General features: G+C 33.1%; 1 protein-coding gene across 2 annotated transcripts; it reads right to left on the bottom strand.

Moving 5' to 3' along the window:
* Nucleotides 1–3,610: 3,610 nt before the first annotated feature.
* pyroxd1 (pyridine nucleotide-disulphide oxidoreductase domain 1) lies at nucleotides 3,611–11,545 on the bottom strand. Of its 2 annotated transcripts, XM_073836926.1 has the most exons (12): nucleotides 11,262–11,545; nucleotides 11,095–11,175; nucleotides 10,719–10,838; nucleotides 10,512–10,640; nucleotides 10,351–10,424; nucleotides 9,773–9,942; nucleotides 8,031–8,116; nucleotides 7,825–7,927; nucleotides 7,612–7,724; nucleotides 7,084–7,206; nucleotides 4,461–4,598; nucleotides 3,611–4,100 (listed from the first exon to the last, which is right to left on the bottom strand). In XM_073836926.1, exons 1-12 carry the CDS (start codon nucleotides 11,331–11,333, stop codon nucleotides 3,852–3,854), a joined length of 1,458 nt encoding a protein of 485 aa, XP_073693027.1. In that variant the 5' UTR covers nucleotides 11,334–11,545; the 3' UTR covers nucleotides 3,611–3,851. The 2 variants fall into 2 exon arrangements, with proteins under 2 accessions (XP_073693027.1, XP_073693028.1); XM_073836927.1 differs by lacking the exon at nucleotides 11,095–11,175.
* Between the last annotated feature and the right edge of the window lie 789 nt (nucleotides 11,546–12,334).

The raw sequence follows: 12,334 nt of genomic DNA, 5'->3' as shown, positions 1-12,334 counted from the left end.
ATTTTTGGGTGAACTATTCCTATAAGGAACTATGAGCTATTAGAAGTAACCAATAATGCATGGTGAGAAAGCGTTTGAGAAAAAAAAAATAGACTACTGAGTTGCCAATGATAATATATATTTATTGATTCATTGTTTAGAAGTCTTGATGTATGTTCACATCATGAGGCAAGTAATAATTTAAGGCTGTGGATGGATATACTGAAGTAATGTTAGGTCTATTATTTTCAACATGGCACCTTTATGTTTTGTCTGTTGAGCTCCAACTCCCATAATGATCCTTTGGTGATCAATTCTGTGATATCTTAAGTTGTATACATTCTTTTTTGGTAGTATGTTGGCCAAGAGTTGAAGGGAAATCACATTTCAAGTGAGTTTCCGACGCGTTTACTGTATCTGGATTAAAACAAATGTTAAATTTAAACAATATAACAATAAATAACTTTGTCCTCTAAAATGCATTAAATCCCAACCTTTTGCAAAAAAATATTTTCCCTAAAACACTTTAGATCTGCATTAACCTGTATTATATAAATATTTTGGGATTTTACACACATTCTCTAGTTCTCTCAGCATTCACTGTTACAGTAAATTAGTATGTGCGATATTCAAGCACATACTCTGGATATATCTGATTACTATCAAAAATAACAAAAATCCTTGGATAGAGTGTATCATCCACACAACTATCATATATATGTGTGTGTATATATATATATATATATATATATATATATATATATATATATATATATATATATATATATATGTAGGAAAAATAAACAATCACTTCCTGAAAATAGTCTCAATGGAATATTCTATTTTGCAAGGCAAGAAAGTACATACTAACTTGGAAGATGACTTTAGGGACAATGAAGAAAATAAAAAAAAAAATAACTAAATGATTTATATGTATGATTGGATGCAGTTTAGCCTAGTCTATAACATAATTTAAAACATTTTGAGGTTTTTATTATTTCATGGTTTATATTTCTTGTGGAAGTTGATTACTTTTCACTGAGGACATGATAAAATTGAATGCATATTTCAATAAAAAGGTGTATAAAATACAAAATAGCATAATGTCTATTATTTGTTTAAGGGATAAAGAAGACATAAACATATAATTTAAGTCATTTCTTATGAATATGTGACCAATTTTAGAGAAAATATGAGTGAGTAAATCAGAGACAGAAAAGTCATTGTATAACAGGAATGACCCATATAATACATTTTTAATAGACCAGCTGCTGGCCGGACTTTGGACACCCCGTCATAAACTATGATGCATATTGTTGAAAGCATAGCTTATGACTATTATAGAACCTTTAGTTTCCATTTCACTGCCACTTACACCTCAGCGAGTTGCATAATAATGAACTGAGATTTTCAGGAGTGCTTCTTATTCATTCATGCTTGCTCTCTATTTATGTCTGTCTGTCAAAATGTAACTCTTTTATTTCCTTTGTTACAGTGTTTAATCCGTTTTTACTAGCCTACACATATTTAATTGAGTCTACAATTAAAATCCTTTTTTTTCCTTGATCATGTTGTAGTTTATTTACTTTAAAAATGCTGTGTGATAAGTTTGCTGGTTTAGTGCGAGAGAATAAGGTAGTATATAACCAAAGTCATGCTTGCCCGCATTTCTGTTGGGAAGTACAGAACAGTACAGAACAGGCCATCAAGATTACTGTACACTTGATGATGACCTGGATGAAAGATGTGTAGATGTTACACTCTATCCAAGGATTTTTGTTATCTTTGATTCCAATCAGATATATCCAGAGTACCTGATTGAATATCGCAGCAACTAATTTACTGCAACAATGAATGCTGGAATAACTACAGAATGCCAGAATATCATTTAATGTTTTACTGTTTGAATTTAATTTTCAATTTGATTGAATTGATTTTTACCCACATTCAGTAAACATCAGCAAACACGACCACCGACTACCTCAGACAGAGATTCAATGTTCAGCATTACACATTGATGTTTGGTCAACTGGTTAATTTTTTTCAGCACAATCTGTTGTTTAATCTGGAATTGGTTTGGAAAGTAATGCATAGGAAAAACTTTAAAGACATTGTTCTAAGCGTGGATTCAAAACGCTGGAACTGAAAGGCGCCAACTTGCAAACTCCTCCTTCTCATGAAAGATTAAAAAGGTTCTCTTAGAGACAAAGAAACAGTCTACTGGGTCATCTCTCTCTATCTCTCTGCATAATTCCCGTTATTGTTCCAAGGAGAAATAAGGAAGTTCTGCAAGAAGCAAATTTGGAGTTTGGAAACAGCAACAGCAAAAGCAACAACGACCATAAGCTAAGTGCTCCCCAACTTCAGAGCCTCCTCTTCAGCGATCCTCTGTTTGTGTGTTCCAGACTTCCAGGACAACAACTTTAGAATCATCTCACCAGCATTATCCAGGTACACTCTTAAAAATAAAGGTGCTTCAGGATGCCATAGAAGAACCTTTTTTTGTTTAAATGGTTTCATAATAAACCTTTAATTTCTAAAGAACCTTTGTTTCACAACACTTTGCATCACTGTGAAGAATCTTTTAAAGCAACTTTATTTTTAAGAGCGTAGTCCAGATCTTCTGTAAAGACTTCACCTTCAAGGCTCCTCTGTTTGCGGGTTCCGGACAAAGGATCTTCTTGGGGCTCAGGAGTTTGTCATACACCAGTGCTTCTGGTAAAGATTGTAAAATTAATCCAACTCCTTTCATCCCACTTCAACATGGCCCAGATCAACAAGTGACCAGGCGGAACATAAATATAACTCTTTCCAAAACTATTTCCAGAGACCACTGGCATTCATGTGTATTGTTAGTATATGATTATTTGATTTTCATTAGATTTTACATAGCTGATGTCAGTTAATAACAAATAATCTCTTATCTGTTGAATTCAGAATAAATTTAACCTTATTACCTCCAACGGAACTTTAGCTTTATCTTTCCAAAAGATTTTTGCATTGCATTGATTAATCTTTTTCGCTTTGCAATCTTTTGTTAGTTATTCATTTTGTTAATAATACCCCCTTATTCCACTTGTGTCGTCCTTGTGTTGTTAAAACAGTAAGAGATTCTACAAGTTAACAATATCTCTCAAATTGATTCAATTCTTATTTATTCAACAATGATTGTTCTTTATTGCCAAGGAGAAATTCCTTGGCTGGTGCCCCGTTGAATAGTATGTCAGAAACATAATATTTAAGCTTCAAAAAGACATTAAAGCAGTTCTTTACAGTTCAAGTTTTTTGTAGTCTGCCTTTTGTGATAAACAGATTGAAACAACAATGAAAGTGGTCCATAAGACCAAAATCTAAGTCATTATTTAGTGAAAATCTTGACATCCACCCCAGTTTTCATTGGTACATTCATGAGAGATGAGAGATTTCAGTTAATCACAAAACCAGTCAAAATTATTTGTTTATGAATCTGACTGATCATATATTCAAGATCAAAACACTGATTCTATGATCCGGTCGCAATGTTTTACAGAAAGATTTCTAGTGAACAATAATCTAAATTTTGGTTTCTCACTGACAGCTATGGTTTTAGATGACTTGATGAAAAACTTAATGTAAATGACTTGAAATACAGTTTATGGACCATCCGGCTTTTATTATACAATATATGTATTTTTTGTGTGACCAGGGGGTGTGATTCTTCAAATCCTTTCAAGTTTCAAAGATGAACGTCTTATGAGTTTGGAGCAACATAAAGAAAAATGAATAACATATTAAATTATTATTTATGCTCTTCGGTTTGTGTAACAGAAAACACACAATGCAGCTCTAAAATAACTTAATCATTTCTTTTTTCAATGACTAACCAGAACAATTCAATCAAAGTAGTCTTCAATGTCAATATTAGGATTAAGAAGCTCCTCTCCATATCTGGATAAGTCCATTTGGTTGAGAATGAGATTCTCGAAAGTTTCCTCCAGGTCCGTATCTCCAATAAGGACGGCTCCAACCATTCGGCCCCCGGTCAGAACCACCTTCACATACTCCTGACCTTTTGTACAGCGCACAAGAAGCTCATGGTCCTGACCCAAACCCTGAGCATTAAACTTCCCTAGCAAAACCACCTTAAAAAAAAAAAACAAGAGAAAGAGAAAAAGTAATAAAACTAAATCTAAAAACTCCTTTTGTGCCATCCATTGAGAATGCTTTTAAAATTATTTTTCAATTCCTTGCTCTAAAATTTAATTAAGATGGCAATTATCATTTTTTAAACCACATCTTTGTCACTATTTTCACTCATTCATAATGTTTAATTTGCGTAAATTAATTTGACTTGCAATTCAGCCATTCCAGTAAAATTTTTAAATTCTGAATTCTCTGGCGTTAAGTCTGAGAATTAGACAATATCTGAAATTTCTTCAGAAAGCGAGGTACCAACAAAAAGCACAATTTTTATAAAGAAATAGACAAACAAAAGGACTCACCTTGTAGTTAAAGAATTTAGTGATGTGTGAGAACAGCTCGAAGCAGAAGTCTAGCTCTATAGGCTCCTCCTGCACATCTGCAGCCATACAACGTGCTGCATACCAGCCCATCTGTCGTGCCTGAGTCCACAACCGCATCTTACACATAACAGAAGAAAGTTTTAGAAAGTCAACCCTCAGTACATAATTAAAAAATAAATAAATAAATCAAATCTTACCCAGAATTGTAACCATTCTGTCTATAACAAGTATCAAGTATTGGCTAAATGCTATTGACCAGTGTGTGTTTGCAATGAATATCACAAAAAGAACAATGGCAAAATTTACTAACAAACAGTACTGTCAGAATTTACTAAATACGCGCAGTAAAGAATTACTGCTGAAAAGGCATGGAGTGGACAGAGTCATTTTTGCACCTGAACTCTTTGAATATTTATAGGAGAAGAGTATTAAAATGAATCACGCAATGCATTTTACTAATGTTTATTCTCATCAATTTACTGGTATTTGTTCCATCTGTGTTCTTCAATGTACGCATTGTCAGCAGTGTTGGGGAGTACATGTAACGGCGTTACGTAATTTAATTACAAAATAAATGTAACAGTAATTCGTTACAGTTACTTAGAAAAATGTGACCCTGGACCACAAAACCAGTCATAAGGTTAAATTTTACAAAACTGAGATATATACATCATATGAAAGCTCAATAAATAAGCTTTCTATTGATGTATGGTTTGTTAGGATAAGACAATATTTGGCCGAGATACATCTATTTGAAAATCTGAAATCTAAGGGTGCAAAAAATCTAAATACTGAGAAAATCACCTTTAAAGTTGTCCAAATTAAGTTCTTAGCAATGCATATTACTAATCAAAAATTACATTTTGATAGGTTTACAGTAGGAATTTTACAAAAAATCTTCATGGAACATGATCTTTACTTAATTTCCTAATGATTTTTGACATAAAAGAAAAATCAATAATTTTGACCCATACAATGTATTTTTGCCTATTGCTACAAATATACCCCAGCGACTTAAGACTGGTTTTGTGGTCCAGGGTCACAAATGTGTAATTAAATTACAGTTACTTATGAAAATGTTAAAGATTACAAATGGGGTTACAGCTAAAAATTTTCTTTAAAAATCTGGGATATGTTGAATAATATTAATCTGTTGCTTTGCCTGTTTTTGATATGCACGATGCCTTCTGCTAATGCCATTTATTAAAGTGGTGCTATTCTGATGCTTTTGATTGGTTTGAATTTGCGGTGCACCACGTCTGCCAATTAGGTTAATCCTCTTTGTCAGCGCGTTCATCGTCTCCTTTGTGTATTCGAGACCAATATTAAAAACATTCATAACAAATTAGCTAGCCTGCTAGCTGCCTTTACCAGACACACTTGTATTTATGAACCCTTTCACAAAAAATATCGCATTTTTCCCCTTGAATAAGGTTGGTAATGTCAGATCTAACTTGCGATTTTATCACACTAACCCATTTTAATTTTGAGTGTCATTTGTAAAATCAGTGTTTACACTACTGCGTGATTTTCAGCTGAAACGTGACTAATGGTTTGAAGGATGAAAATGCGCTGCAGTTTAGCTTATTTTCGAATAATATAGATCTATTTTCCTCAAGGGCTTGAAACTTCTCTATAATGATCATCTAGTGAAGCACCCCAGTTGGTCACTGAATCTAAGCAGTGTTTTAGATGAAATGTAACTTTATTTAAAACAATAATAATAAAAAAACAATACCATGGATTTTATGACACAGCTACAATGATGGAGTCTGTTTGGATTTGGCAGTATCTATTCTAGAATCTATTTCTTCTGTTAGTGAGAAATAATTATTAGCCCTGTATGGTATAATGATTTCCCTTCACACATAGTGGTTAAAAAAAAAAAAAAAAAAAAAAAAATAGTATGCAGATTTTTACTATTTTTTTTATTATTATATCAGTAAGAAGAAAAAACTTGTTTTTACTAAATTATTATAATCTAGAATTGTGTTTTCTCTTAAATATAACTAAAAATAATTATCTATTATTTTGAATAGATTATCTATATATTTAAATAAATCTTTTTTAAGAATTAAGTTTTTCAAGGCATTGTTACTTGCCAGTGTGTCCTGTCATAGCTATGCAAAATTTTGATTTTGTAACAACAGTAAACATTTTTTTTGTTATAAGGTCTGGTTTTGTGATGGCTGTACTTTAAAATTAAATTAATATAATCTTAATTAAAGTGATGAAAGATTTTGAAATTCTAACAGTAAACTACTGTAAGGTCACACCTGCTTGGTATAAATGCTGGAAAATGATTTAGTTGAAAATATCCATTAGAAACTTAAAAGTAATCAAAAAGTAATCAGATGTAATCAGTTACTTTACTTTTATAAAGTAATTGAAAAGGTACACTACTTATTACATTTTAAATAGGGTAATTTGTAATCTGTAATCTATTACATTTCCAAAGTAACCTCCCCAACACTGATTGTCAGTAAATCACACACAGAATCCCCTCCCATCTGCGCTTTTGTGGAATCGCACTCTAACACTAATTTGCCCTGTTTAGTTAATCTGGCCTCAAAAGTAAAAGATGCAATACACAAATACATACCTGTTGCCAGAGAGCACTCGGCTCCCAGCCTGCAGTACACACATCTCCAGCCGCATACACATCCTGTTCAGATGTCCGCATATGATCGTCCACTCTCAGACCATGATCTTCTGTCAGCTCAAACTGGAATTGGAGACATAAAATGCACAAGGCTTGAATTCTGGTAAATTAGGTCACTTCTTGCTGTTCATTTTGTTGATAAAAGTAGCAAAATTTTCCAAAAAATGTACCTTAAAAACGCATAAAATATATGTGCTTATGTTTGATATGTTATTTATTAGGCATTCACTGAGAATACCAGAGTCAATAATTAAAATACTATAGTATTTTGTATAAAAATTAAAAACAGCAAAAACTAAAATACAAAAAAATTAATTCTGACCTATCTATCTATCTGTCTATCTATCTATCATTGACCAATACAGCAAATAAAAATGACTACTAATTATGTCATAACTTAAGATTTTTAAATATCCAAAATTTAAAAGTGAAATAACTGGGTCAGTTCAAAGAGATATTAATTTTTACATTGTTGCTATCGAGAAAAGGATCAGTGTTTGGCACAACGCCTGTTGCACTGACGACGAAATCACAGCCATAAATCTTTCCATTGGTTAAATGAACATAAGCCAGCCACACCCCTACAGGAAAGGGAAAAAAAGTTATTTTATTTGAGTGAATTTATCATTTTATTTTAGTGAATAACTGTGAAATTATATAAATAAATAATATTATTATAACCTAATTCCGATTTCTTTGTGCTGAGTTTGGACTCCAAGAACTCTTGTTGGGTGTAAATCTTGTCAACCTCACACTCATATTCTATATGGACTCCATTGGAATTCTAAAAAATTAAGGAAAAGAATCAGAATAAAGTGAAAAGTGAAAATCATCCACCATGTTATGGTGACTAATGTAAAAACTGCAAAAATGAGATGGACACAAACCTGCACTGCTCCTCTTAGTTCAATCCCCTCATGCCAATCTGGGCCCAAAGCACTGCCAAGCTCTCCTGAAGCCCCACTGTGGCCTGCTATGAAACATACACGTGTAACGCACTTGACACAATTTATGTATATAATTCTATAATGCTGGTGTTCTACAATGTACAACTCCAATTCCAGAAATGTTGGGACATTTTGTAAAATGCAATAAAACCAAGAATCTGTGATTTGTTAATTCTCTTTAACTTTTATTTAATTGACGAAAGTACAAAGAAAAGATGTCCAAAGGTTTCACTGACCAACTTAAATATATTCTGTAAAAACGAAAAAGAGAACTGACCTACATCTACTGCTTAACTGTTATCTGTTCATAACCAATGCTGGACAAACACTGACACATGTATAATTACATAATCTCTTTTCCCATTGAACTTTGCTCCGGAATCATCTTTGCATTCAAGTACTGTTTTCTCACTTCATTTATCAACAAAGACTAAGAGGAAAGTGTACGGTTCTAAGTGATTGCAAACCAAAGACCTTGCATTGTCATACTATACTATTTTTAATCCTCTGGTTCCAATTGTTTGACCAATCATTAATTGGTGTCAGGTTGAATTATGTATGTTCTGGGTAACTCTGTTTAATACACCGGACTCATGAGTAAGATTGATCTTTTTGGTCCATCATTTCATTTAAAACTTAAAAGTCAAAGGGGTGGGTGTTACATATGTGCATGACCTTTAAGCCTTGATAGCATTGCATTAGAAACCATCATGCTGTGGTGTTAAATATAGTTATATGGGCTCAGGAGTACTTCGGAAAACCACTGTCACTTGACACTTAACACAGTCTGCCACTGTATCAAATGCAACTCTTAGAAAAAGCTATACATCAGATCTATGCGGGGTTCTCTGGGATAGAGCACATCCCAGATAGTCAAAAAGACAATGGAGATGGGTGCTGTGGTCAAATTAGTTCTCCGTCTCAAAGACCAAAGGGACCATCCAGACTTTCATCAGTGAGATGATTGAAAATGTATGACAAGTCATGAAAAGAAGAATCAGAAGATGATGATCGCAGACTGCTGAGAATCTAAAGTCTTGTATCAAGTGAGATCGGACAAAAAAATTTGCTTGCAAAACTTTAACAATTAGTCTCCTAAATTAAACGGAAAGTGGATGTGGCACAGGGTTAAACATGTCTCTGTCCTAACTATTTTGGATTGTGTTGCAGCCATCAAAATCAAGTTTATTTCCAAAACAAAATTAAGTTGGCCAGTGAAAACACAAGTTTCTTTGTACTTTGGTCAATTAAATAAAGGTTAAAAAGAATGAACAATTAACATATTCTTGATTTTATGGCATTTTACAAAACGTCCCAACTTTTCTGGAATTGGGGTTGTAAAAAATTAGTAGATGTGCAAACAGAACTGAGTATTAATAATTAATTTTATCACTCTTATTACTATTATTTTTAGTCTAAAAAGTAATGTGTGTCAAAAAAATTCCCAAACAGTTAGTGTAAATACTGAGTATGTATATGTAACGGCAATGACTTTATTTATTTATATTTTATTAGGGAGAATACAGGTTTTTCCTTTTTCTTCTTTAAATTTTTCTTCACTTCATTACAGAAGCACTCATAAATCAAAACTTAAAAGCACTTTCCATCAAAATTGCCAGAAGAGGGCAGCAGTGCTTATTGTGTGTGAGAGTGTTAACCAGTTTGCACCAGTGTAAACCAACCTCCAGTCTTGTCAGAAGTGTAGCGTGCTCTTTTGCATGGCAAAGATCTGTCTTTTTTGTCAGCCCCCAGTGAGGGAATAAGAAACTGAGCAGCTCCTGCATCAAAAAATGTGTTTCCTATGGCTTTATCCTTTATAGCCCAGATCACTTCACAACCCTCTACTTCATACCTACAAAAGCACACAGCAGGCATTATAAAATAGCTCAATGCATCTCTCTCTATTCTTTTTTTTTTTTTTTACTTTGTTCTGTTTGCATTTGGACATATACTTAAAAAAATCTATTTGAAATAACACAAGTGGGAGTAAGGGAATCATACAGTGGAAATGACAAATCAGTAAAACATTTAAGAGATATATAATTTATATTTATTTATTTTTTATTTAATTTTTTTTCTGGTTTTTCAACATAATTTCAATAATTTTTTCACATTATTTATAATAGTAAACTAATCAAAATACAAAACAACACAAATTAATTGTGAAATAACACAAAAGCATAAAAGTGATTCATAGTGTGTTTATTTGTGTTTACTGTTCTGATCATTTATTATTAATATTAATGATTCAAATACTTACACCAATTCTATTGCGATTCCTCCATTTCCAATGACAACTATCTTTTTAGCCTTTGATAAGCGCTTTTGAAACTCCTGTAAAAATAGCATCAATCATCCAATCATATTTATGTTTGTTATTTTCATAAACATAATATTCATTATTAATGAGTTCTTGTGTACCTGAGCACTGTCTGTGTCTCGTATGCCTAGCACATGAGGGTTGTCTTGGTTGAGAAGCTTGGGTCTGGCTCCGCTGCAGATACACAGCTTTTTATAATGAAATGTCTGACCATTCTCTGCTTGTAAAAGCTGCCGAAATTGAGAGAGAGATTACAATTTAATTCAGAATATTCTGGGAAAAGCAACAAAGCGTGTGTCTTAACATACATGTTCTTTAGCTCGCAGAAGTTTGACTGCAGATTGTACGACTTTCAGATTGGGATACTTTTCTTCTAAAACACTGGATGGCTGTTCCTCAACATCAAATTCTTGCAATGTCTTCGATACCTGGATGGAGAAATGTAGTTGACAAATAACATTTTTTAATTCACTTTTTTTTTCTTCAATTTCCAGATTTTGTATTAGTTATAACATCATGTATTATATTTACCTCACTTTATGGGTACAATGTATATTTTATAAATAAAGTAACTTAATTTTTCAAGACGTACAATAATTTCCCCAATAAATAATCGACGGCTCCTAATTAAAGTATGACATGGATTTTCATTTAAATTCGTAATTTCAATGTAAAATATCAAACCTGTTTGAAATTTGTAACTGTCTTTACTAAGGGAGAGGCTGTCAGAAGATAAACTTCATCGGATGGGAACTGCGATGAGACCTGCAAAAGTTTTTTAAGGTTGTATGTCCAGACAGGTATCAGACCACTCATTATAAATCCATTTATCGTCATTGATGTATTCGTACCTGTTCTGCACAAGTTACACCTGCAATTCCTCCACCGACGATCACAAATGTGACTTGCTTATCTGAAGCCATTGAACTTCAGCACGTGTTCAGCTCCATATGCGGTACAAGCTTTATATTAGGCTGAACAACACCACTATTCAGCTGCTTGGTTTTTGACACTTTCTCGACCTTTTGTGGTGTCTGCTAATTTCTCTGCTAGAAATACATAATCATACGAATCATTTAAAAACACGTATTAATATCAACCTCATTCCGACTATATTTAGTCTGGTTGAGCTTCCGTGTTTACCATTTACAGCTGACTACGGAAAGCGTTAAGGGTCAGACATTTTGAGCTACGTTATAGGAGGTCAGTGTTACCAGATCAGGTTGACGATTTCCAGCCCAAAAGCTCATCAAAACCCGCCCACTTCAACAAAAACCAGCCCAAATTTTAACTGCCAAAATAATGAGAATTTTATTGCCATGTCAAGGTTGATAAGGACCATTTTTATCTCTTTAAAAAAATAATAATGACAAAATAAAATAAAGATAAATCAATTTCACAGGAATGCCCTGCTGAAAACACCAGCATATGCTGGTTAGGTATGTTTTGGTGCTGGGATGCTGGTTTTAGCTGGTATATGCTGGTCCTTTGCTGGTTTATGCTGGTCCCTTGTGTTTTGATATGTTCTTAGGGAGCATACACGACAGACATGTTCTAGGTTTTCAACCAAACCTTGTTTGTTTATTTGCGCCACCCTGTGGCTTCCACATGAACTGCATCATAATCAATATGAATTATTTACATATCATGACATCCCTTTTTTTTTTTTTTACACTTCACTCTATAAAGTAAATGACCTGAAAATGACAACAACAACAACAACAAAAAAAAAAACACATAACATCTTTCTTGCATATAAACATGTTTTTATATTTCTTTTTAATCACTTCTGAATTGTCCCTTAAACTATTGCACCTGAACAGACATCAGAAAGTTCACAGCTACTCTTCAATAAGCCTTCTTGGCTTGGTGACAATCCTTCCACTCGCAGTTTTGATTGGGAGACTTGGAAGCTTTAAAGGAC

This window comes from Garra rufa, chromosome 3 (assembly GCF_049309525.1).
Source record: "Garra rufa chromosome 3, GarRuf1.0, whole genome shotgun sequence".
Taxonomy (NCBI): Eukaryota; Metazoa; Chordata; class Actinopteri; order Cypriniformes; family Cyprinidae; genus Garra; species Garra rufa.
Note: the sequence above shows the minus strand (reverse complement) of the source record. Positions and strands in the feature narration are given on the sequence as shown.